Source organism: Podarcis bocagei (assembly GCF_964188305.1).
Source record: "Podarcis bocagei genome assembly, chromosome: 1".
Lineage (NCBI taxonomy): Eukaryota > Metazoa > Chordata > Lepidosauria > Squamata > Lacertidae > Podarcis > Podarcis bocagei.
The window spans coordinates 63,407,542-63,434,718 of record NC_138125.1 but is presented as its reverse complement, the minus strand read 5'-3'; the positions used below and the strand labels follow the sequence as shown (position 1 = coordinate 63,434,718).

The window sequence follows — 27,177 nt, the reverse complement described above, 5'->3', positions numbered from 1 at the left end:
TGACAGGGCAGTGATGATGTGATAATCACATGGTCAGGCTGTCCTAGTTGGCTCCTACAATTTGCGGGTCTCTTCTACTGCTACGTTCATGGCACAGAGCCCTTTACCAGCATCTTATTCCCATGCTACTCAGATCATGTGAGAACATAAGAGCAGCCTTAGTCCCAGTGGCCAACCAGATACCTCTGGGAAGCACAGAACCAGGTAACACCTCTATTCTGTTATTTTGCTGCTGCAACTGGAGTTCAGTGAATTCCACTTCTGAACTGGGAAGTTGCAAATACCTCTCTTAGCTAGAATCAACTGTTTTATTCTCCTACATAAATTTGTCTGATCCTCTTCTCTAACTTGAAAGCAGTATCCACATCTTCTCATAGAGAAGGCCATAGTTTAATGGTATGATGTATGGAATATTTAATTTTCCCAATACTGACAGTTCCACTGGATTACTTTCAATTCTAGTATTATAAGGGGGGGGGACTCTGTCTCACCATGCATAATTTTATAAATCTATCCTGTTCCTTCTTGGCCAACTTGGCCCTTCTAAATTTTAAAAGTCAACCATTGCAGGGAAGCTGCGCTGAACTCTTTTCCAATTTTATTGCCTTTTTTTGACATCATTTTTTGAGACATCACAACCAGAAGACCTGGGTCACTACAGAGAGAGGAGGCCAGAAACATGGTTGCCATATTACCAGACTTGGCAACGCCATTGGTAGAGGTGATGGTGGCTCAGGTAGAAGCTACAGCAGGAGCTTATTGTTATAGATAATATATTTCTCTCCCATCTTTCTTCCAAGGAGCACAAGGTAGGATACATGGTTCTTCCCATGCTCTGCATTTTATCCCCACAACAACTCTGAGAGGTAGGTTAGACTGAGAGGCAGCGACTGACCCAAGGTCACTTCAGATAGTCAAGTGGTGATTTGAACCCTGATCTTCCAAGTTCCTAGTCCAGCACTCTAACCACTACACCACAACTGAGTCTCATAAGCTGCTCCCATGTGGCCCAGAACTTCAGTGAAATAGGAGAGAAAGATTGCCATGGACTGGTTGGCCACAGAGGAATGGTGGGAGGAACCCGCTGGGGAACTAACAGGGGAAGAAGGCTCAGAACCCAGGGATTGGTGGAGGAAGGAAAGGATGTGTAGTTCATTGTGGGAGGGATCACAGCTCTGTAGTGGAGCATTTGCTTTGCCTGCAGAAGGTCCCTGGTAACAATTCAATCCCTAGCAGCTCCAGGCATGGGCATAGCCAGGGGGGTGCAGGGGGCAGCTGCCCCCCTAAATCAAGTAAATAAATAAAAATACTTAAACTGACCAATGGAGTCTGGATAGCTTGGTCCTCTCTCCCCCCCGCCCAACATAAATTCTGGCTACGCCATGCCTCCAGAGAGGGCTAGGGAAGACTTCTTGCCTAAAACCCTGGAGAGCAACTGCCAATCCATGCAGGCAATCCAGAGCCTGATGGACGATTACTGTGACCGCTTTCTGGTGTTCTTAAGCCTTCTCCATTACTCTACAGCATGTTCTAGAGGTGAAACCTGCTATGAAAGGAGGTCCTGGGGAGATACTATCCACCAGGAAGCCCACTGCAACGCTAGCATCTGTTTCTATCCCACCATTAACAGCAAACCTGTTGCTTTTCCTGCCGCTCCCTAAGGAGTCTAGATGAGACCGACCGACCTCCACCCACCCGCCCCGCTCCGCCGATCAGCGTTGCGCCTGCAGGGCCCGAAACCTCGGCAAGGCAGGCGCGCCTAGTCCCCCCATGCCGCTCTACGGCCCCTCCGAACAGCCTTGCAGGAGGCCAGCGAGCTTCCCATTCAGTCACAGCCCGCCACAAAGCCCATCACAACTGGCACGCCGTCGGATCGCCATCACCGAAGCCCTGATCCAATATTTAATGCGTTTTTTGGAGAAAGGCTGATAATAATAATCATTTTAAAAATCTCCCCCGCTCCCCCCTCCTCCTTGCAGTTCACGTGCATGATGGCAAATGCGAAGCTACGCAGAGCTGCGTTAGAAGGTGGGGGAAACCTGCAATGCGACGGGAAAGGCAGGGAGGAGGAGCGGGGGGGCGGTGCAGAGAGAGAGACAAGCTCCCTGCGTTTCCTATCCAAAGCCAAGGGAGGCAAAACCCTCCCCACGGAGTGGGGAAAGCTCTCCTCCCCCGATCCCGTCCCCCCCGACCCACCGCCCGCTCCTGGAAAGAGCTTCGATCATTTTTCGAGCGGGTGGGGGGCAGCAGCAGTCCGAAGAAGCCCGGCGGTAACCTGATCCCCTGCAAAACACATCAAGAATAGAGAGCCTGTCTCGCTCGCTTGTCTGTATCTCTCTTCACCGCAGGGGAGTTGGAGGAGGGGTCGGCCGTGGAAGGAGCGGGGAGGGCTGGGCCTTAAAGCGCTGTCCCAGCGGGGCTGGACAGGGTTAACCTCCAGATCCGCAGTTAAGCGAGGGAAGCGCTCTGCCCAGCGACCCCGCCCCCGCCAACACTTGCTGCAACGCTCACTGCGGATGTTTCCAGAGAACAATGCATTTTTTAAAAAAGTAACTATATTTCTTTTTTGCACACAGCGTGATTAGCCCTGCGGCAGAAGGCGGAAGATTTCCTGTAGATGTTCTGTTTCATGAACGATCGTTTCTGCGTTCCTTCATTCGCAGTTATTTATTTTGCTTTGCCTGCTACCCGAACCCCAACGTCCTAGACGTGGCGGGCTATCAATCTGAACGGAACCGCCTCAAATCGGTGCAACAGGGCAGAGTGAAGCGCCCTGCGTAATCCTCCTACACTGCAATCCTACACACACTCACCAAGGGAGCAGTCCTGCTGATCACGAGTGGCACTTCGGAGAAGGCGTGCCTAGAATTACGCTGCAGTCCTAGCCACACTTACCTATAGCCCGCAAAGAGACTTGAGCAGGCTGTCAGGCACTGATTAGTGAATATCCAGGCTCAAACTGGATATTCCCCCCATACAACCGTACGATGGCCTAGACCCCAGTGGATCCAGGAGGGTGTGCGAAGAAACGCCAGGTGCCTAGTTACTTATCCCTCTTTGGACCGGCTACAAAAATCTAATTTGCAGAAATCCTTGTATTCCATCCCACCTTGGATGGAGCTCTTCTTCTGACGATCTTCTAGATCCACCCGCCCCGCCCCCTTCGTTTCTGCAGATCGCTAAAGAAATCTGAACTTAGCTTCTTTAACAATACTTTTACCTCCTGGCGCAATGTTGCAGATATAGGACATACTGTATATACTGTACAACAATATTTCCCCGCCTCATGCGCATACAGGGCTTAAAGCGAGGGCTTCGCTCTATACGCGATGAGCCCGTTCATTAAGGGAAAAGACAATGCCAGCATTCATTGGGGGGCGGAGATTGCTTTCTCTTATCTGCATTCAACCCTGACTTTCATGCGCAAAAAGCTCTGCTGCAGAGCGCGAGCAAGCTCCGGAAAGTGGAAACGACGACTCTTGGAAGAAAGCGGCGCGCACAACGCACCGTTCCCCTCTTTCCCTTTCCTGCCAACTTTGAAACTTTGTACTAAAAATGAGATCGTTCTCAACTCGCAGAAAAGCAGACTCTCGCTGCACGCTTGTTTGTAAACTTTGGCGAGGCGAGACTAAGCCCGCCGCGTGGGCGAGAGGACTAGAGCGCGTTCCCTTCTTGCCAAAGTGCCTGGGAAGGTGAGCCGCTTGCTCGCCAACGCCTTGCAAGGCGAGCGAGGTGGACAAAGAATAGAAAACCCTGGAGGTGCGGACCGAATAGGGATAAAACGGCTCCCTTTTCCTCTGCAGTCTTCTCACTTAAACTGAACTGCGGCAGTGAAACGAACAACGCGCCGCGCACTTAAACACACGCCCTCCCCTTGTTTAGATCAGCTGCAAAAAAGGAAAGAAAAAACCCACCCTCGTCAGATGTTTGTTAATGTTTCTCGGCGGCGGCCACCAGAGTTCTTCCCCCCACCTCCCCGGCTATTTATTAGTAGCCAGCCAGCATTTCACGCCCGCCTCTCTCGCCCTTTGCAAAAAATTCTCACTCACTTTCTGTGCGCGATGCCCCAAAGCTCTTCTCTTGCAGTCCGTCCTGCTTTCCTCGCCTGAGCAGCCCGGCAGCAGCAGCACTACTGCCACTCTTCATACTTCTGATCTCTCTCTCTACTTGGTGCTCTCTTTGGGAAACCTTTTTTTTTTTTCCTCGCCAGAAACAGATTTCCTACATTTCATCAGTCCACATAGACTGAACGGAAGTTTAACGCTTACTTTTTTCTGGCGGAGGGAAAGGGGGGCCGTTGAAACAACGACACGGCAAATACAATTGACACCGGTTTACCCAGCCTTGAAACGCAGATATTGAATTACAAACTATTGGCAAGGACTTTGGGTTGAGAAGGGTCCAGCTCTTATTTATGCTGCTTCCAATATTCTGGTGGAGGGGAAGGAGGGATGGGTGAGAAATACCCTTTAAAAATAATAATAAGCAGGCTGGGGTTTATTGAAAAGCGTTTACTGCGACACCACAGTATGTTGTAAAATGTTTCTTTTGGGGATGGTTTAATTTTTAGCTTTGTTTCCTAAAAAGATCATTGGGTGAGAGGCGCATCCCACTGAAGTCAGTGGCAAAGTTCCCACTGATTTGAAAACACAATAAAGCGTTGTGGCTGGTTTGCTGTAGCATTAACTTTCATGGGCATTTCCCCCCTTTCCCAGGCATTTGATAAAGCTCAAACCACGTTAATCCACTTACACATTAATTCCACATACACTTTCTCTCTGCTGGCTAAAGACATGTTGGTGTGTGAAGTGGGATGTCCACGTGAAACCCTCCCGCTAATTAACATGGTACAATCTCCTAGAAAGCTCTCCTGGATAAGAGTCAATTAAATGAACAGCAGAAAGATTTGCACAAAAAAACTCCCTAGAGCAAAGTGGGGGGGAATCTGTGGCCCTCCAGATGCGGTTAGACTACAACACTCATCAGTGCTGGCTTGCGGTGATGGGAATTGGAGTATATCAATACAGTGGTACCTTGGGTTACATATGCTTCAGGTTACATACACTTCAGGTTACAGACTCTGCTAACCCAAAAATAGTACTTCGGGTTAAGAACTTTGCTTCAGGACACGGACGCGGACTTATAAAAAATATTGGGGGGGCCGGGAAAGCTCATGAATAATAAACAAGCTCATGAATATGCAGATAAAGTGGCGCCGCACTCCTCGTGAGCGAATAGGGGAGAGCGTGCTGCGCCTATTAATCAGCTCCGGAGCGGAAATTGGGTGGAGCTTTTGCTCGGGAGTGAGGGCAGGAGGCATGCAGCCCGACCCTGTGCATTTTGGGCTGGGGGAGGGGCGGCGGTGGCGCTCTGCTGGAGGGGCGCCGGAGATTATTGGGGGGGCGGAGCCCCCCCAAACGAATTTTTGAGGGGGCTCGGGCCCCCTCAAGCCCCATGGAGTCGGCGCCTATGCTTCAGGATGAGAACACAAATCGTGCTCTGGTGGCGTGGCAGCAGCAGAAGGCCCCATTAGTTAAAGTGGTGCTTCAGGTTAAAAACAGTTTCAGGTTAAAAATGGACCTCTGGAACGAATTAAGTATAAACCAGAGGTACCACTGTATCTGGAGGACCACAGGCTCCTCATGTGTGTCCTAGCCTCCTTGAGTCAGGCTTGTTTGTGTCCCGCTCTGCCATTCTCACCAGCACTCAAAATCAACAGCCTAAGACCATCACTTCACCGTTCTTCATGGTAGGGCTGCATCTGTAGGTCTCATGCATCTCTGACTCCTAAGGAAGTGCCTTATATGCAGAGAACTGCATCACTTGACTGAATCCCCAGACCAAGACCTGGTTCACACAGAGCATCTGGTTGGTCACTGTGGTAACAGGATGCTGGACTACAGGTCTGCTCCAGCCTATGACTGTCCGGTACCTAAAACTATCCAGTCCAAAATACTGTCAGTATATACTTGTGGACTGACAACTGACAGTTTTGTGACATGGTCAGTTCCTGGCAGGGCTGTCTTAAGCATATGCGGCGCGGGGTGCAAAGATCCGCCAAGCACCCCCCCCCCAGGTTGCCCAGTCCCAAGCACGCAGGAGGGTGGAGCCTGCTGGCCACCTCAGCATCTCGCTGGCTCGGTCGCCCCCGAACTCACAGCGCAGAGCCACCCGCAGCAGAAGAGCACAGAGCAGCGCTCCAACTGATGGGCTGGCTCTTCCCCGGACTCAACTCTTTGGCCCCGGACTCTTGGCCTGGCGCCCCTGAGAGCCCGGCGCCTGGGTGCTTCACACCCCTAGCGCCTGTGGGTAAGACAGCCATGGTTCCTGGGCTCCAAATGCTCCAATGTGTAGGTCTTATGCAAATACTTGTAGTTACAATGGACTAATCTCAATGCCTTTGCCTTAACCGGCTGCTTGCTTGAGACATACATTTGCCTTTGGAACAGATGCATCTATGCAACATCCCAGGACCTTTCCAAGCACATTTTAAACAATGTTGTTCTTCAGAGCATTCTTTTAGTTGCACTGGTCCTCTCTAGCACCAGTACAGCCGTAACCAGTCTTCATATACTGTAATGGAAGCTGAGATAGCCTTGCTGCAGAGGGAATTGCCTCGTGGTGATGGGATTTTAAAATACTGGAAATGTTGAGCACATCTTTTAAACACAATGTGATGGACATGCTCTCTGGAGCAGAGCCTACAAATTGGCACTGCTGTTATGAAAGAGACCTTTGCATGGCACAACTATATCTCATATGGATTGCAGAGCAGAGTGCCAATGTAACCCAACAATTTCTGATTATACAAGTCCCAACATTACGCAGATCTTCTTTCATAAACAATAGTTTGGTTAGTAAAATGACAGTGTTCTTCCACATTTGGCTCTACTCACTTTTGTTGTGCATGGGTTATATTGCAATTTGTGGAACTGCCCCAGACTTGATGGGCTATAAAGTTGCTGCCATTTAAATAAGGAGCTTGGTGCTCAGTAGGCAGAAAATTTGGGGGCACTTCGGTGGCAGCTGTGGTAGGATATTGCAGGAATAATGACTTTAAAAATTGTGACTTATTATGCAAATAGTGACTCTGCATACAAATTCTTCCATACACTGTAGAAAGGGTGCATGGAGCATATGCAATCATTAGAGCATTTCATCTCTTTAACCAGGCAGAGGGCCTTCTCAGTAGTGCCGCCCACCCTGTGGAACGCCCTCCCATCAAATGTCAAGGAAATAAACAACCATCTGACTTTTGGAAGACATCTGAAGTTTTAGGGAAGTTCTTAATGTTTGATGTTTCATCATGTTTTTAATGTTCTGTTGGGAGCCGCCCAGAGTGGCTGGGGAAACCCAGCCAGATGGGTGTGGTATAAATAAATTATCATCATCATCATCATCATCATCATCATCATCATCATAGGATTTGTAAACCACTTTCCAACAAATGCTTCCAAAGCATTTGTACAACAGAAATGCCAAAAGTCAACATATATAGCAAAAATGAAATGTACATAACGATTTAAAATACAGGTCTTAAAAGCATAAAATTGCAAAATTACACACAGGGTACAATATAAAATGGCCAAGCTACTGTTCAGAGAAAGCCCTCTTTACAATATATGTTTTCAATAACTGCCTAAAAACGAAAGGTGTTAGGTGCTTGTCTAAGTTCCATTGGAAGCTGATTCCATTCAGCTGCAATTCCAAGAGCATGGCACCAAGCATGCAATTCCAAGTTCAAAATGAACACTTGCCTGTTGAGCACACTTCAGTTTTGGGTGTGAATTGTCCTGTTAATGTTGTAAGTGTAATACTGCACTCTTTGAGGCTTGATCTGCAAACCAGTTTAACCCTAGTCCAGCCAGCAACCCCAGTCTACCTGGCTGCATCACAGCATAGGCCAATACCTTACTATAAATTCCTATGAAAATAAATGGTGTTTGAGCTATTCACTTATAGTAGCCATCCCACCTGGTCGATACATAATCTTTCTATAACCTTGTATATTCCTCTTTTGTATCCTGACTCTTAGATTGTAATATATTAATATATTTTAGCAGGAACTCTTTGGACAGCACGTAGTATTTTAAACGTTTTATAATAAACTATAACTTCCAGCCTTAAGACCATTTTGCTTCTTTAGAGCTGTGTGTCTTCTGCAGCTGATTGGCTTGGCTCCAACGTTTTTACTGTCAAACATTCAATGCAAAAAAATATACAATAAACTGCTTTAAACATAGAGGATGTGTTCAGATGTTATGAGGTTGAGTCTAGCCTCTCCACCAGGCTCACATACTCCCTGCTCCTTTCACAAGGCTGTGAGGAGGAGATTAGAACCTCCTGTTTCTATTTATGAATAAGCAGAGTTCAGCCATCCTCCAAACCCAAAAGTGTACGTAATTAATATTAACTAAGGAAAGTGAACATGAATCAGCTTCATGAACTATGGTTTGAAGTTGTCCTGTTTCCAATAACCATAGTTAGGATTAACCATAGTTTGATTTGTGCTTAAACAACACAAGGCAAACTGTAATTAAGCAAAAATCAGAAAAGGCTTCTGAATCGCTTACAGCCTCACCAGATGAGGAAGGGGAAGTATGTGAGCCTGGAGGGAGGTTAGGCTTTTTGTCATAACATTAAACTATGGTTTAGCATTACATCCAAACCACCGTTTTCAGTTAAGAATCAAATACGTGGCTAGATCACACAATTAATCCATTTTATTTTTAATACATCAGCAACTAAAACCATCTTCTATAACATAAAACAATGGCTGCCCCTAACAAAATCCACCTAATTAGTTTCTTGCAATGGCCCCAATGCATGCAAACAGATTTGAAGTAACCCAGACAGATTGCAGACCCCACCTCCTCTGTTTAATTGTCTCCTTTTTGCTGAACAAGAAGTTTGTTCCTTGCAAGAGATCAGCTTCAGATGATAAACTCCAGCTGTTTTACACTACAACTCCCATCAGCCCCAGTCAACACGGGAGTTGTAGAGGGCTGATGGGAGTTATAATCCAAAACGTCTGGAGGGCACCAGGTTGGCAAAGGCTGCATAAATAAAATAGAGATGGCTTTTTCTACCATACTTCTTCCCTGACGCCTGAAGCCAGATTGATTGAAGCCATTCCTCCAAAATCCACATACAAATAAACTGACAGCTGCCTTGGGGACAGAAATATGGGTTGTACCACCTTAGCAGAACTGGAGGAAATTGCTTTTTGTAATAGTTGGAGAAGAACTTAGTCCATCCACTGGCACCAGCCATACTCCTCCTTACTATCTATATATTGCTGGCAAATGGTCTTTTAAACTTGATTCTGTGCACTTTGAAGTACACAGGATCAAGAAAATCCAAAATTTTCCAGAAAATGCATGACTTCATACTTTGCTCAAGAAAAAGCCTGCATTTGGAATGAATCTCTGAACTTATTCCAGATTCCAGGCTATAAACTAGCCAGTTATGTATATGTGTATTTAACTGTAGAGCACGTTTAAAAAAAGTTGGAAAGGTTGTGCAGCCACATACACACTCCCCCTTAAAATGGTGGATAATGCGTGCCTTAAACAATGGTCCAAGACATATGGCTGGGAGGAGAACATGCCAAATTGTCTATATTTAGTTAGTCTGTACTTTTTTTTTCTCTTGCATGTGATACATTTACTGAGCTTTTATTCTTGCTTTTGCTAGCAGCCATCAAATGCTAATGCATTCTGCAAAATATAGCTTAACAAAGGCTAGTAAATCTGCACAACTCAGAGCAAACCCTATACAGTAGAAGAAGTCCTGGTTAGACCCGACTGCCAAACATACAGCTGAAATCTACATTATAAGCTACAAATAATGGAGGGATTTGCACTTCAAACAAAGTTTGCGCCTTTTCTGTTTCTTGTGATTGAATTTTGTCTCCAAGTTTGGCGACTCTTCAAAGGACAGCTTTTAATAAGGTTTGCAGAGGAAATATAAAAAATGTTATTTAAGATGCTAACGTCTTGCCTTACGTTTTCAGGGTCCCTCATGATCAACCCCAACATTTTAAAATTTAAGAATGGGAGAGTTATTGTTACTGAGTTGGTCCTAGAGAGCAACTGATAATACATTGGCCTAGCCTCTAAAAAAGGTAAAGGTAAAGGACCACTGACAGTTAAGTCTAGCCACAGACGACTCTGGGGTTGCGGCGCTCATCTCGCTTTACAGGCTGAGGGAGCTGGTGTTTGTCCGCAGTTTTTCCCAGTCATGTGGCCAGCATGACTAAGCCACTTCTGGCACAACGGAACACCAAAAGCAGAGCAGCACATGGAAACGCTGTTTACCTTCCCGCTGAAGCAGTACCTATTTATCTACTTTCACTGGCATGCTTTCGAACTGCTAGGTTGGCGGGAGCTGGGACTGAGCAACAGGAACTCACCCCATCGCAGGGATTTGAACCGCCAACCTTCTGATCGGCAAGCCCAAGAGGCTCAGTGGTTTAGACCACAGTGCTACCCGCGTCCCATGGCCTAGCCTCTACCGCACCACAATTCAAGTCCTTTTTTTTTTTTAAGGCAGAGATTTTTTCTTTCGTTGAAGAGTGTATATTTCCCTGAATTAAGAGACCCTGCAGACAGCAGAACACTGTTCTCAGAGTGGCCAACCAGAATCCACCGGGAAGCTCACAAACAGGACCAGAATGCAACAGCACTCTTCCCCTCCTGCAGCTTCCAGCAGCTGGTATTCAGAAGCACACTTCCTCAGTAGGGGTAGAGCACAGCTCAGGGTTAGTAGCCAGTGATACTAAAAAGAGGTTTGTTATAATGCCAATTGAACATTGTTACGTTCAATAGGGAGCACAAGAAGTACAATTCTCCAATGGGAAGCTGGCTAGCGATGCCTCATTTGTGGCTAGTTCTGCCTTATTTCAGTCACTTATTTGAAAAGGGAGGGAGCCAGTATAGGTTGAAGCAGTTTATACATCTGTACTTTGGGGGTCAGCTGTGCTCATCCATGTGCCTGATATCCTAAAGAAAACCAATATGGATGTACTCCCTAGTGCCACTGGATTGCAGCTTTTCTCTGTCTACCAGTTCCGTCTTCAACTTTAGTGCCAATGGACCTGTTTACCCATTTAATGAGATGTGAAATGTGATGCCCCCTTGATGTTGTGGACTACAACTCCCAAAAGCCCCAGGCAGGGTGGTCAACAGTCAGAGGTTATGGAAGTTGTAGTCCAAAACATCTAGAGCAGCACCATATTGGCTATCCATAGCTAGACTAGCAATGGTCTAAACCCATAGGATTGCAAGGCTCAGGTTTGAAGAAAACTCTGCTTTTCCACATGAATATTCTGAGGCAACTGGGAAGCCAGAAGAGCAGCTGAGACATTGGAATGGAAAGAGGCTCAAGACTGTCCTTGGATCAGGGCTATTCATGCCTTGTGGGCCCAGGTGCATCGCAGCCACAGGCAGGGAGGGGGCTGTATATAATATAATAACAATGAGATACAGGACAGTGGTATTGGGACTACCACAACTGGATGGACTACCAATGTCAGCAGGTTTTGGCATAGGCATTGAGTGTGTATCCTGAAATCAAGCAGTCCATCTGCTAGTTGTTGATTGGTGGGGTTGGCCAAGGTTAAGGGGCACGCTATGATGTGTTTCATATCTGGGCTATCCCCAAGTTCACCATTTGGGGTGCTATGGCCCATCAGCCTCCAATCTGGGTGTCTGGACATGAAGCACCTGTCACAGCAGCTGGCCTATAGTTGAACCAATGCAAAATTTAAATCTTCTCAGTCACTAAAATTGGGAAGGGTGCCATCATAAATCCAAGAGAACAATGTAGGGTTAGCTACAACTCCTATTTTCCATTTTGTGTTGTTGTTGTTTTGCAGCTGAATTAATTACTTTTTCCACTTCCCATTAATAAAAGCCTTCCTTGTCTTGTATTTTTCTAAATTTTGCTGCTTATGAGTGATGCATGGAAGTTCTAAGAAGGCATGGGATGCAGAGAAGAGAAAAGAGCTGGAATGAAAGTTGTGGAAATCAAACAAAGGGGCTGTCAGAAAAAGCTCCTATAATATCTCACCTTTACATATAGCAAACCTGTAACAGTGGTACCTCTGCATAGTTTATGATGTTGTACTGATCTGACTGACATTGGATCCCTTTCCAAGAATCTATTTGTTGAATCGGTTGAGTCTGGGCATTGTGTTGTTTTATTTTCATTTATTTGTACTTTATTAGCTCCCATTACAGAGTAAAAAACAACAGCAAAGCACCGTACTCCTACAACCATGTTGACATTCATTTAAACAGTACTTTAAAACAAACAGAAAGCAGAACAGTCATAAAACAGCACAGAATAAAGAAGAAAATATTATTCTCATGCCAAAAGCAGATGGAAAAAGAAATACTTGCAGCTGGCTCCACCTTTAAACAAGTAGGCCTCGCTGGAAGAACCATGGTCAGCATTGGGAAAGTACTTCTTCGATCTTGGGTGTTTAGTATGAGAGACTTTCGAAGAAACCGGCTGAAAGGGACTGAGAGAGATTTGAGAGCCTTGGACGTAAGGTCACCAGGCTAAAAAAATGGATTAATTGGATTTTGGTTTGGGATTGAAACCGGGGAGAGAAGGGTGGGGTTTAGAAGTCCAAAGGGGGTCTGATTTCTGTCTTTGCAGTGTAAAAGCTATATGCTTTTTATTATTATAAGAATGGGGAATCCGTGGATGGGAAATAGTGGCAACCTTAGGAAAGGTATCTTTTTTAACTTTATTTCTACATCTCTGTTTTCTTTCTTTATATAGGGTTAAGGTATATATTTCAAAAATTGCTAATTAAACTAAATTAAGGTATAACAAAGAATTAAGGTTTAAATCTACTACAAAGAATCATTTTAATAAATTAGGGTCAAGTGAATTTAATAAATTATGCTTAGGACATTAAGGGAAAAACTTGTTTGAACAAACAATTGGAGTTGGAATACAATAAGGGGAGACGTGGGGAAGTCATGAAAAGAAGTTATTGAAAATGAGTGTTAAAAGGTGGAAATTTTTCTTTTTTGTTGCTTTTTGTGTTCTCTTTTGGTTTTCTTTTTTCTCTCTTTCTTTTTTTTTCCTCTTTTGTTTTGTTGTTTGTAACCTTTTGAAAATTTAATAAAGATTATTATATAAAAAAAGAAATACTTGCAGCTGGCTACGAAGGGCCTGCAGCAAGGAAGAGTCCAGGTAGATGAGCCTTCAGATGTTTAGGACTACAACTCCCATCAGCCCCAGGCAACATGGGAGTTGTAGCTGAAAATGTCTGGAGGACATGGAGATGCTAAGGTAGATATTTCTAGGAAGGGGGCTGAGGGGGTAGGTACCACCACTGAGAAGGCTCTAACTTATATCCCTGATAATCTAACCAGCAGAGGCTGGTCTGTTAGGTTAAATGGGGCACTGCCCAAGCAACTTCAATCTGCCCCCAGCCAGCCTCCATCTGCCTGCCTTCTTGCAACCTCTTCAGGAAATGGCTCCACCAATCACTGGCTCTGGCTCCACCAGCTGTTGGTCTCCATGTCTTCCACTCTTCTGGTCCCAAGGGACACCAGCCAGCACTGAATCGCATCTGTGTTCTAACATAAAGTCAATGTAATCATTTCTCTTGAACTATCTGGAGAAATGATCACATGATTTATGACAGCCTATGCTATACTTTCTTTTTTTTAAAAAAAAGACCTCTTTTGCCAACCTTCAATCCCTTTTCATGTGTTCTCCCCTCACAACATGGGAACAGGCATCCTGGCCAATCTATCATTCTTCTGTGGATTACTGGCATGGTGTATATGAAGTGCTTCGAAAACCTGAAATATCCTGCACATAAACAGTAAGTGTGAGTCTGTTTCACAATCATATTGTTGCATTATCTAAGACTCAGAGCAACTGCTTTTCTAAGAAAGCAATAAACTACTCCTTTAAAAGCACATGAGAAAGGATACAAAGAAAAGAAAGCCTGAAAACGTTACCATTCCAGAAGAATGCAATTTTTAAAAACTTGTAGAAAGCAAAGTAAAGCCCAGTCAGCTTGCCCATCTGCACTTCCTTTATCTATAATCCCACATTTCTGCTTTTTATGTTACTATACAGTCTCTTCCTTGCAGGATACAAATCTAAGTTTCTCATAAACTCATTAATATTTTTGTTTCAGTTTCCTTCCCCAGTAACGTGTTCCAAATGTTTGCTAGCTCTTGTGTGAAATTGACCTTGTATTTGCAGCATTCTAAAGTATTTTTTAAAATGACAAATCTGCTTCTAATGAAGTCAGTGAAAAAAAAAAGTATTAATTTCAATAGGAGATAGCATCAGGTTCTAATTTTAGATTGTTTCCTTTTGTTTTTGAGCCTTTCACGTGTGTGAGCCAACTTTTTGACCCCATTCCAAATATGGATCCCATTTCCATTACCAGATGAAGTCATCGTCCATTTAAACATTGCAGAGCCTAAAGAGTGCTGCCAGGTCTACCTTCCTCTGGTTCTAAGCCTCTCCTGAAGACTTTGGTGGCAAGTCCAGCCATCTGTAGTCTCAAAGAGAAATTCCAACCCTTGAAAAAGAGCAGGTCAAGTTTCATATCTACGACCAAACATTACTCCACCAATGGCAATGCACCTCTGAGATGCATTTGCAACATCAAGACCCACTAGGTCCTTGCTTTGTCTATATGGACTGAGCAATCACATCTCCCTTATCCCAAATAAGAGGAAACTCAGCAGGTGTATATGTTACTTTCAGAGCGAATTCACTACCCGCGATGTATTGAGAAGCTGAACAAGTTGGGGCCATCAAAGCTTCCCCACCTTTCACCCACTTGAGTGATCATAGAATCTTAAGAGTAGGAAGGGACCCAATGGTCATCTAGTCCAACCCCTTGAAGTGCAGGAATCTAAGCTAAAGCATCCATGACAGATGACCATCCAACTTCTGCTTAAAAACCTCCAAGGAAGCAGAGAACTAGCATTCAGTGTGCTGCAACATCACTGAATTGATGAGCCCAATTCATTTGGTGAGCTCTGCTTCACAATAAAAATAGGGATCAGGAAATTCACCATGGGAATGCCGGTCCTCATGTTGAAGTAAGTTATTGACCAACATCTTTGTGCCTCTCTGAAAGTAGCCAAATCAATATTGGGGTTCTGCCAAGAACTCCATTGGATACCATCTCGCAAGATTTGAAAGCTTATTCGAACAGTCCTCCTGGTATTATGCCGCTTGAAAGATGTGCATAATTGCATATTCAAATACTCTTCATATCAAAATACCCCAAGTGGGAAAATCTGAATGTGGAAAGGTAGCACCTCAGCACTGTCATCTCTTTGATATTTTAGCTTTCCATTTCCATGTGTGTGTATTTTTTCATTTTTACATGGAAACCCACACAGACCTGGAAGGACTGGACCAAAATTTCTGATCATTTAGATGTGCTATTACAAATACTGAACAGATTACAACAGCAGCAGCAGCAGCAGCAGCAGCAGCAGCAGCAGCAGAATGAACTGGCCCTGAGACATTTCAGTGAAGATGCACAGCTGTTATTGAGGATGACTGCAAAGCATCTTCAGTTTCTCTCTCTTTCCTTTCTGGTAAATGAGATTGTTTTTCTATGCATTTAGGACCTGCACTTCAAGCACGTTTTCCTAATTTGCTGTTGGCTGAGATTTTGCTGCTTATTGCTCTTAATCATATTCTGATTTACAAACAATGGGCATGCTGCTTACCCAATGTACATTAATAACACATGCTGCTGAATATAGCAGGTTCAAATTTCAAGCCAGCTCTAAAAGCAGATGTCCAGAGAAGCCAATAATGAAGACAAACGGAAAGCAAGCTACTCATTTAACTCTTGAATGTGATAGGCAGAGTTGAGAGTGAGAAGCCATGCTCTCCCATTAGGAATCCTTTAACTGAAACTATTACTTGCTTTTAAGCTATCGAGAATTCAGACACTGGGTCTTCAAATCTGTGATACAAAAAGGAGGAGGAGGAGGAGGAGGAGGAGGAGGAGGAGGAGGAGGAGGAGAAGAAGAAGAAGAAGAAGAAGAAGAAGAAGAAGAAGAAGAAGAAGAAGAAGAAGAAGAAGAAGAAGAAGAAGAAGAGAGGAAAAGGTCTACAATTGCAATTCTGGTTCTAAACGCAGCATAAGGGGTCTCTGTAGTATAGTGTATTTTTTAGTATAGTGTATTTTATAGTATAGTATGGTGTTTTTTAAAATGGTCTGAGTCTTGGGGGTATATGAAGCTGTCACATTGCTGAGGCTAAGCAGGGCTTGGTCTGGTCAATGCCTGAATGGGCAGCTACCCGAGAACCCCATGTGGGCTTCCTTCAGTAGTAAAAGTACAAATTTAAAAATGATAAGGATTAGAATCGGGTGTCTTGGGAAGGAGAAATATTTGAAAAGAGAACGTTTCTGGATCATCTCCGGTATTGCTTACTGTAAAGGCAGAAAGAAAATGACTTGTGTCACACACACTTTTTCCTATTAAAACCCAGTTTAATGCCAATTTCTCCAGGCTTCAAGTCCGAGCATACATTTTTTCCAGAATGCTAAGATTTAGGATCCGTTTTTAAATTCAGCAGAATCAAGCGTCATTACTTTTCATGAGCTATTCTGCTTCAGTTTGCACATGAGGTTGTTGCAGTTTTTAATATCAGCTCTGACCTATTGTATCATAGTACATGAAATACCCCTTCATGGATCACTGCCTTGTCGTGGTAAAGGGACTTGAATAACTTCAAGAAGCCATGAGCTATGCCATGCAGGGCCACCCAAGATGGACAGGTCATAGCTGAGAATTTAGACTAAATGTGATCCACCTGGAGAAGGAACAAGCAAACCACTCCAGTATTTTGTCAAGAAAACTCCATGGACATAAAAAAGGAGAAGCTCTGAGAAGAAAGTGAGAGTTTCCAAGGCATGCTCTGGTTCATGGGGCCACGGAGAATCGAACATGACTAAAAAGACTAAACAACAACAACATGGAATAATTGTATTTATTTGGTCATTTGAGTACTTCAAGAAAAGAATTATGGAGAGGTCCATAACACTTCGTGTTTGCTGTATTACAAATATAAACACTATGTTTTTATGGTAATGAACAAAGAAATGCTATTCAGAAGTCTGATTCGCTGCCTTCTGCTTCACATATCTGCAAAGAGTCAGATTAATGAACTGCCCCTTGCTATGATAGGAGGACGTAACCTGCAAAGGGCACATTACATTACAGTCAACAATCCTACCTGCCATTGAGCTCACCTTTGGAGAGTGTTCAGAGGCACAGGGAAAGTGTTCAGTGGCCTTGGGAAGGCGTTTGGAGTTTTGACTATACACGATTTTGGCTTTATGCACTATCCCTGGAACATAACCCCCATGTAAGTTGAAAGTACAGTCATACTTTGGTTTTCGAACAGCTTAGTTCATGAACAGCTTGGAACTCGAACCCGGAAGGAGTTGTTCCAGTTTGCAAACTTTGCCTCGGAGGCCGAACATCAGGCGCTGCTTCCGCGACTTCCGATTGGCTGCAGGACACTCCTGCAGCCAATCGAAAGCCGTGCCTTGGTTTCCGAATGTTTCGGAAGTCGAACGGACTTCAGGAATGCATTCTGTTCTAAAACCAGCCCCCAGCCCCCAGCTCTAGACATGACAGGGGCAGACCCAATCACTGCCCTCCCATGCAATTTTGGCTAAGAATCTCTCTATGCCTATGCCAATCCCAGTATCTGTATTGCTATATTGATTCAAACAGTCTATTCTGTTTCCAAAACTTTCAGGTTTAGAACGATCAAATACACCATTAGATTTTGCAGGAACCTTTCAGCTTCCCTTGAACAGATGAATGTTTTTTTTTTTCTTCTTTAAATTGTGCATTAGCTTGATCCTACCATTTGGATGATTTTGCACAGAGCACTCTTCTTGATGTGTGAGGATTTGTGCACATAATACTCTTTTTATGGTTAATGAGATTAACATACAAGCCCTGCCACCAAATTCAGAGTATTCACTTAAGTCATGAAACACACGCCAACTCAAATGATTTCAACCATCCCTTGCTCTGTACATTTGCCCCATAGTGAATGGATGTTAATATGGAAAGTTGAATTCCCCAGCAAACAAGAACCAATGTGCTCCGTAGCAGAGGCTGAAAAACTGATGTATATATTCTGTGGTTTCCATTTCCTTGGCTTTATTGTTTTTATGTAAATTCTCCCAGGACATTTCAGGTTATATGTCTGGAAAGCTTAGCTATCCAGCAGAGGAAAGACTGAGAGAATAATGAGAAATGTGCTGGAAGAATGCACATAAAAAGCTTTGGAGAAATGAAAATGGAAACAACAGACACTTAGAAACTTATTGCAGATTAATAAAGAAAAAAAACCCTGTCTCTTTGTGTCTGTGGGTGGTGTGTGTGTGAGCGCATAAGCACATACACATAACTACAGATTCTATCAAGGTAGCTGTGAAGTATCAGGACATTTAGCCTGAAAGAAACTCAAAAGGTATGAGCAGACACAGAAGAAAATCCAAGTAGCTTGTGCCATAAGAATCTTCAGATGCTCCCATCTCCCCCAGGCTAGTAAGAAGTCTAGGGGCAATTCTGCAGCATTTAGCTTCCTTCATAAGAAAGAATGTGGCCACTTGTGGTATCTTTGTAGTGTTCATTTTATGCACAAATACACTAGTGGAAGCAAGCAGACACTTTTAGCTGGCAGCAAAACCACTGATCCTGATCGTACATTAGAGTTCCAAACCAACAGTGTGGACCCCCATAGACCAATCAGGAATCAACTGGGCAAGTTAAATGCACAGCTCTAAACTCTGCTGTCTTTCACTTCCAGTTTCAAACTATCTGTAAATTGCCCCTTGGAGTGGGAGGTGGAGGAGACTGTTCAGTCATTAGTTGCCAATGAATGAACTTCAAACTATCTTCCCCAAAATGTTCTGGCAATAACCAAGCAATCAGCTTTCTGCTGAAGTCACAGTTGCCCTGCACAGAATTTTATACATGTAAAAACACCACACTTTCTAGTGTAAAAATATCACTTTAATACCAAGTCAAACCTCTCCTGTGTAGGAAAAAAGCCTTTTGTCTCACACATTAAAAAAAGGAGTTAAGAACTCCACTCCAAGCCTCTAATCTACAATTTTGTTTCAAGACCATTCTGAATGAATTAATGTTTGGCTGATGGATCAGAACACACTTGTTTACTTTTCCTCATTTCAAATCTACTGAAAAAAAGTGATCACTGACTCTGAAGCATGCCTTATGTTGCTTATACTAAATGACACTGGAATATACTGAACACCGTGGGACTTGGGCTGTGTAAAAGGTAAAGGGACCCCTGACCATTAAGTCCAGTCGTGGACAACTCTGGGGTTGCTGCGCTCATCTTGCTTTACTGGCTGAGGGAGCCGGCGGTTGTCTGCACACACCTTCCGGATCATGTGGCCAGCATGACAAAGCCGCTTCTGGTGAACCAGAGCAGCGCACGGAAACACTGTTTACCTTCCTGCCGGAGCAGTACCTATTTATCTACTTGCACTTTGACATGCTTTCGAACTGCTAGATTGGCAGGTACACGTTGCCAACTTAAAACACAGCTAGGCATTCTTTTTCTCAATTTGGATCAAAGCTGGTTTGGGGGATAACTCATCATTCGGGGAATAATTGTATTCCATAAAAAATGGCAGAATATATTTGGGTTGCGGCTATTGTTGTGTGTTGCATCACTTCCCAAAGCAGATGCACAGTAAATGGAAGTGTGTGCACAGCCCTACTTCCAAGTAAATATTATAGACTCATCTACACATGTTCTTCTGTTTAGTACTTAGAGGGTATGCCAAAAGCAATCCTAAACTGAAAAAGCAGCCGTCTGTACAGCAACAGGGTATATAGATGAAGCGATTCCTTCTTGTTTTCTTAATGCAAATATTGTACTGGTCTAGGGGAGGAGAGGTGGAGTTGAGGCTGCTTCATACGTACATATCAAAAGCAGAACAGAGGTCGCTTTCCTATCATTTTGCCTAAGTTACGTTGGAATGTTTCGAAACTAGAAAAGGTGGGCAGGGCTGATTACAAGGGTCTCTTGCAGCCTAGTTGTTGCCTGGCTGGGAGAACAATAAATGAGTGAAAATGTGCCGTGTGTCTAGCCATATGGTTTCTGCTTCCAAATATTACCATGGCTGTGTGGGAAGAAGCCACAGTTTCCATGCCACTGCACTCATTTATAAAGAGCCTGTCAGACAAGTTTAAATTCTGGGTGGATTCTGTTGGCTTATGAACACAAGTGATGATATATATATATGTCCAAAAATAATGTGAATATTTTGTTTGAAACCCGAGTTTAACATAAAGCAGAACTCAAGCAAAATAATGAAGCTATGAAGTTGTGCACAGCAGTCTTCTGCTGTTATAGTTCACTGGAATACCGGAGTGTTTCCTTTTTATAGCTTGGAATTGGTTTTTTGAGGCCTCTAATCCAATGACTCCCTTGAGGGGCACACATTATCTAACAAAAGAGTACTTTCCCCTTTATTGATCAAATTTCACACATTTGGCAGGCATTCAAGCAGTTGTGAAGGCAGCACAAACATTTTAAATGGCTGGGTTTTCTCATATTAAACCAGACGTTAGGAGAAAAGGGACAGGATCCCCTTTTCAAATTTCTTGCAGAGGATTCTGTACATCAGGGGTGATGAAACTGTGACCAGAGATAATGGGAGCTGGAGTACAACATCTGGAGGGCCAGAAGTTCCCCATGACTATATGTCATTCAACACAAAACTACACATGTAGTTTGTCGTTTACACTTGAATATTCTCTATGTGTGTTTTGAAAGGAAGGTCAGAATCAACAATGAAACTACAGGGAAGCTGGGGGGGGGAAAGCTTTTTCATAATTGAAATCAGGAGTGGGTTCATTTCAGAGACTGTAATAGAAGAAGAAGAAGAAGAAGAGTTTGGATTTGATATCCCGCCTTTCACTCCCCTTCAGGAGTCTCAAAGCGGCTAACATTCTCCTTTCCCTTCCTCCCCCACAACAAACACTCTGTGAGGTGAGTGGGGCTGAGAGACTTCACAGAAGTGTGACTGGCCCAAGGTCACCCAGCAGCTGCATGTGGAGGAGCGGAGACCCGAACCCGGTTCCCCAGATTACAAGACTACCGCTCTTAACCACTACACCACACTGGCTCTCAGTGAGTTTGAATGATCTGGTGAGTTTGAAGCATTGGCTAGCAAATCTTAAGAGCAGCCTTCACAGTCAGCAGAGCCCTCCAAATGTTTTGGACTACAACTTGCACTTGATGCAGTACCATTAAAACTGGGTTTCAGTTGCACTTTAATAGATGCATCTCATACTAAATTTAAAAAGAGGTGCCGTAAAATGCCCAATTGTTTCACTGCCACAGGGATGGGGAACCTGTGGCCCTCCACATGGGCATAGCCAGGCTTCATGTTAGGGAAGGCAGAACCTCACTTAGTTGTATTTTTTATTTATTTACTTGATTGGGGGGCAGCTGCCTCCCCCCCTACACCCATGGCCCTCCAGATCTTCCTGGATTGCAACTCGCACCAACACTCTGTTCAATTTTTTAATGTGTTTTATTTATTGTTCATGACTACTGTTGTAATTACTGTATATCAATCTTCATGTTGTAAGCTACATAAAATGATGCTAAACCACTGCTGTCCATCTCAATAAAGATATGGCTACATGGAGCACACATGATAAACAGTGTATACCACTGAACTGACATTTTTAGGGGAAAGTGGAGGGGGGTGAACTTTGTGAAAGGTTGACATTGAGTATGTGCCACACACAGACTTGTTCAGAGGACCATTAGTAAGGCTTGCTGGTGAATAATGTAAGGGCTAATCTGAACGAGTGGCTCTTTGATCCCTATTATTATTATTATTATTAAAATCTAACAGCAGGTCGCCCACAGTCAGTAGCTGTCTTCTCCGCAATTTGGGGTTAGTTTTCAAGTGCACTATTCGGGGATGGAGGGACTGTTTTCTGAGCCAGGTAGACAAGCCAGGAACTCAACAGTAGTTCAAACGGGGCTCAGACAGCAGGTCCTTCTACATGGATTCTGTAGGCACAGAGGACATTTACTGGAACGAGGCTCAAATAATCTATCTCTTGCACAACAACCCTCTAGCTTTGTGCCGTCCTGGAACATCTGGTCTCCGCCACCTGACCTGCAGCCTTCGCAGGTCCTCAAAAAAAGAAAAAAAGACGGAATTGTCCTGTGATCAAAAGTTACTGAGCAGAGAAAGAGGCGTGGCAAACCTTTCAGCCCGCCTGCTTTAAACAGAAAGAGTGGCGTTTCCAACGCCCAATAGCAATCCAGGGAAGAGTTGCCCTCTGATTGGCTAGCCTCACGAACGTAAAGGCGGGCCTCTCCACCGTTCAAACCGGCGGCGCCAAGGAAAGAAGGCGAGAGGAGCTGCTGTTTCCCCTGCTGGGCCCGTCGTCATGGAGACGCTCCTCTCCCAAGCCGAGCTGCTGCCCAGCCTCTTGGCGGCGTCGCGCTCGGGCCTGGTGCGAGGCTGGGACGCGGCGGCCGTGCGCCGGGCCCTGAGTTGGGGCCGCTTCTTCCAGGGGCTGCACGCCCGCCTCCCGCCCGAGCGCGGCATCTGGGCCTCTGTGGAGCGGCGCCTGCGCAGCCGGGGAGCGCCGCTCGGCCTCGGCCACTTGAAGCGCTGCCCGGAGCTGCTGGGCCTGGCGCTGCTGGAGAACCGCGCGCTGCCCTACGACGCCTGCCGCGCCCTCCTGCGCGCCCTCCTGCACGGCGAGGACGGGGAGCGCCGCGCCCACCGCCTGGCGAGGCGAAAGGCGGCCGCCCAGCTCCTCCTCCTCCTCCCTTCGGTGCCTTCTTCTCCTCCTCCTCACGAGGCCCCTCCGGTCAGAGCCCAGGGGCAGCTGCTGCTGGCGCGGCTGCGGGAGGAAGGCGGCGAGGAGGGCGCCCTCCTGGAGCAGCTGCCCTGCGGCCCCGGGCTGCACAGGGCCGTGGCGGCGGCGCTGCTGGAGCCCGGCGGCGAAGCGGAAGCCAGGGCGGCGCTGCTCCCTTGGCTGCTGCAGCAGCAACAGCAGCCTCGCCTGGCCGCCTTCTTCCGCCTTCTGCCGGCCTCGTGGGCGGCCTCGCTTTGCAGCCGCCACCCTGAGCTGCGCGCCCCTTACTTGAGCCTCTTGGCGGCCTGGGGGAGCCGGCTCCGTTACGACCCGCTGCGCGGGGAGTGGGGGGCCGGCGGCCTAGAAGAAGGCGCGGCGCCTTGGCAGGAGGTGAGGGAGCGTGTCTGCTGCCTCTGCCGAGGGCCGGAGCCTCTACGCAGCGCGGTGCTGGCGCAGCTCAGAGACCTGAAAGCCCAGGATGGGGGCTTTGAAGTACGAGGCCTGAGTGTTTGGACTGATCTCCTGCTGGACGTGCAGGCGTCTGCTTGGAAGGAAAAGCTCCTCGCGCGAAGCCTTCCCCCATCAGCCAAATCAGTTGAAAACCTAGAATGAAAAACAAACACTGTACCTATGACTTTGTATTGATTCTCCATTCAGAACTACTCACTTAAGATCAAGTGGCCTCGAGGTTCCCAGTGTCTTAACACTTTTTTTGTTTTGTTTTCCAGCAGAGGATTGCTTCATGTAAAGGAATGTATTCCTATGTATTCTCAGTTTTAGGTTTTCACTCCCAAGTGTAACAGTGCAATTAAATCACATAGAATAGATCCTCCCTCATGTGCTTTGTCATCTTCAGCCCTTCATTATAGAGTAAAAAGAAAGTTATTCTATAAGAGTATAAAAAACAAATGCTAGTTGCACCTTACATGCTCAGAAGTGCATGTTGAAAATCACATTATTATGGATGCAATGCTAGTGATTTATGTATGTGTAAATGTTATTAGGAGGAACCAAAGTAATGCAAGAGAGTGTGCAAGCATTTGAGTTCTGCAGAACACTGTTTTGACACTTAGGTTCTTGTCAAACTGAAATGTTCTTAATGGGCCAACATGGCTTCCTGTCCTTTTTGTATAAGATTTGCATCCTGAATTCTGGAGCAGTCACAAATTGTTACAAAATTACCCAGCACTAGACTTTTTTAAAAGCTCACACAAGTAGTACTCTACATGTTGATACACTGTGGACATTGCTATGTAGGCTCTGCTATTGAGCTAAACATAGGGAGGAATATTTACCTGAGGTAGTTGTATTTCCCAGTCAGTTATCAGCAACTTAATCAGTATTCATGACTTAACTGACTCATATTTTGGTTGTCAGCAGTGATATAGGTGAAGAACCTCTTGTAAAACATACTGTGGCAGTGTGAAGTGTGTCTCCTGTCAATGCTCTTCTACAAATACAAAACACTGATTTGTTTTGACATATTGTATTGGATAGGTCCACTTAAGAGATTTCCTCTTACGTCCATAGAGTAGCCACATGTGGACCCATAGTCTTTTTCACTGTTTTGTTTTTGTTTTGTTTTTTTGGTGACCATAGCCAATTGAGACCAGAACTTGAACATTCAGTAAAGTAAAAATGAGGCTATTGCTACCACATATGTGTGTTCATGTGTAATTTGCATGATTATTGCCTATATTTAAGTGGTCTTTGTGTAGAAATCATTATTATCCTTGATTTTCCTTGTATTGTTGATGGCCTGCAGTTGCAATATTGGAAAATATCCCTGCTTAGGCTGGTCAGGAAGTCTTTCCTGCTTGCTTGGTTCTAGTTGCCTGAAATTATAAATACTTGTTCCTAATTATGTCTTTATTATAATACAACTTTGAACTTCCATGTAATAATCTGACTTCTATGGATAGGTCCAGTGCAGTGGTCTCAAACTGATATATGCATTAATTAACACAGCAGAGACTGGTCACATCACTTCAGGTTTTCAAGCTCTATATTAACATTTGCCATGTACATCCAAAATTTGTGGGTGGTATTTGACTCATTTTTACTCAATAGACCCATTGAAATTTGTGAATGTGACTATGTTAGGGTAGGGTTATTAATTTCAATGGATCTACTCTAAGTAAAATCAGTAGAATACCACCCTGTGTATATAATAGATATTAAGCCAATGCTATTTGAATTGTACTCTCTGTGTGAGGAAAGATGGGTAGAAATTAAAAAAACCCTGTGTTTTTGAGCTACAAAACAAGGAACCATCTAAGTACAATAAATTATTAGTGTAGAACTGGTTCCAATCAATTTCTTATGTATAGTGGCAAAAGTGCAGAAGTTCTCAAAGCAGAATGTAACCATTTTGTGTCTACTTATGCCCAATGATTTGTTGCCTTTGTTGTATTTGTGCCAATAGAAGGAATACATATGTGTTAACTTGGAATAGACAGAAGTTGACTTTTTTGAATCCAAGTAATGAGATTAGAAATAAATGATGTAAGCCTTATACTATAGTGACATATCTTTTTCCACTATCAGAACATGCCTGGCAGAAGTCTTGGGCTGCCATTCCCTCTTGGGCACTCCACAGAAATACTTTCTTGTTCTTGGGAAACCATATTTTGTTTCAGTGTCCTAGCCAACAAACTACTCTGTCTTGCAGATAAAAAAAGGCTTATCACAGTCACACTTTCACATGGGCTAATCAAATTGTACTCATTAGGGTTTACTTATGAGTAAATATGCATGTTGTTCTGTGGTTCACTGATGCATATCAGTGCTTTACTTTTTGAAAATGTTCCATTATAGCTGCTGTTTCACATTGGATCTATTCAGCATCCCTAAGCATGTTTACATCAAAAGAGAAGAAGTTTCGCTGAGTTCAGTGGGACACAGTCCCCTGGTATAAGTTTGCAGCTTTGGTGCTTTATCAATCTATTGGAGATTTGGTTAAAGTTGTGGCAATTTCAGGTATGGCCAGTTTGCTTTCTTTGGCATAAATCCTAGATTTAAAGCTACTCTGATCATTTCATTTAGTGCCGTGTGTGTGTGTGTGTGTGTGTGTGAGAGAGAGAGAGATAGAGAGAGAGAGAGAGGCTGAGCTTGTAAAGAAGTCTCACTGCAGTTGTAACACTATGGAAAGGTTACGTAGCTATCAACCCACAGAGTTATGAGTTCAATACAGTTGCTAATGTGTTGGCTTCAAAAAAGCACTAATTAAGTATGATGTTATTAAAAATAGTTTTCTAGCCTTGAGTGCAGAATATTAGAGCATTAGCAATGCAATGCTATTCATTGGGTTTACTCCCAGGTAAGTGTAGCCTAAGCCTTTTTATTCTGCCATGTCAGAAGCCATAACATGATCCCTTAAAGAATTATTCTGAAGAACAGGAACCTGCCTCATACCTAATCGGACCGTTGGTCCCTCTAGGTCAGTATTGTATTGTCTACACCAGGAGTCAGGAATCTTTTGCAGCCCAAGGGCTGCATTTCCCTCTACACAACTTTCTGAGGGACATACCAGTGCTGGATGGGGCCAGAGACAAGAGTGGTTAGTTTCTTCACATGCAGTAGGTTAGTTTCTTCACATGTACTCTCTATCCAGGCAAGCAATAGGCATTATTGGAGTTTGATAACATATTCCAGCCACATCAAAACACTTGGCATGCAAAGCAGGGCCCAGAAGGGGTGTAAACTGGGAAGAATTCCAAGGGCCAGTTAGGCAATCCTGGTCTGCACTGGTAGCAGCTCTCCAGGGTTTCAAGTAGGAGACTTTACCAGCTGTGTCTAGAGATGCTGGGGATTGAACCAGGGACCTTCCGATTGCAAAGCAGATACTCTTACCATGAAGCTACAGCCATTCCAGCTAAATAATTCCATCACTTATTTCTAGCAAAGTGGTATGTTTGGGTTGTGTGTAAAATGCACACATGCATAAATTTTATAGGTTAGTAAATTCATTAATTTCTTATTAATGTAAATGGTTTAGGTTGGAACAATTGATTTCTCTTGGGCTTTAATTGGATATGATCAATCGTGAATCACAAGTGAAACAACAAGGTCATTCATCAGCTGCTTAATGTTGTAATGGGCTATGCTTGCCCTTTCAGCTGAGAAAAGATGGAGAGCCCTAAGGGAATGAGATTTAAATTATCGTGCTGCTGACAATTAAATGTGTGTACTGCTGTCTCTTACAGCCTCATTAGTCTTAATACTGGGGTGAAAGCTGCTGAGTTCAGAACGGGTCCATAATATTTTA

At 44.4% G+C, this 27,177-nt stretch overlaps 2 protein-coding genes across 5 annotated transcripts in view; one reads left to right on the top strand and one right to left on the bottom strand.

Annotated features, from left to right (window-relative positions):
- GAS2 (growth arrest specific 2) overlaps positions 1-4,321 on the bottom strand; it is a 118,636-nt gene extending 114,315 nt beyond the window's left edge. For 2 of the 4 annotated variants that reach the window (XM_081166194.1, XM_081166193.1), the window contains exon 1: positions 4,050-4,321. The gene's annotated coding sequence lies outside the window, so the exon portion shown is untranslated. Of the gene's footprint in view, positions 1-2,895; positions 3,110-4,049 lie in introns of those variants that run through there. The other 2 variants (XM_081166192.1, XM_081166196.1) reach the window with 2 other exon arrangements.
- The window catches only part of FANCF (FA complementation group F), a 315,286-nt gene extending 291,551 nt beyond the window's left edge, over positions 1-23,735 (top strand). The window contains exon 2 of the mRNA XM_081166074.1: positions 21,950-23,735. Coding sequence (XP_081022200.1) covers positions 22,494-23,522 — 1,029 coding nt within the window. The 5' untranslated portion in view covers positions 21,950-22,493 and the 3' untranslated portion in view covers positions 23,523-23,735. The remainder of the gene's footprint in view (positions 1-21,949) is intronic.
- Positions 23,736-27,177: the final 3,442 nt, after the last annotated feature.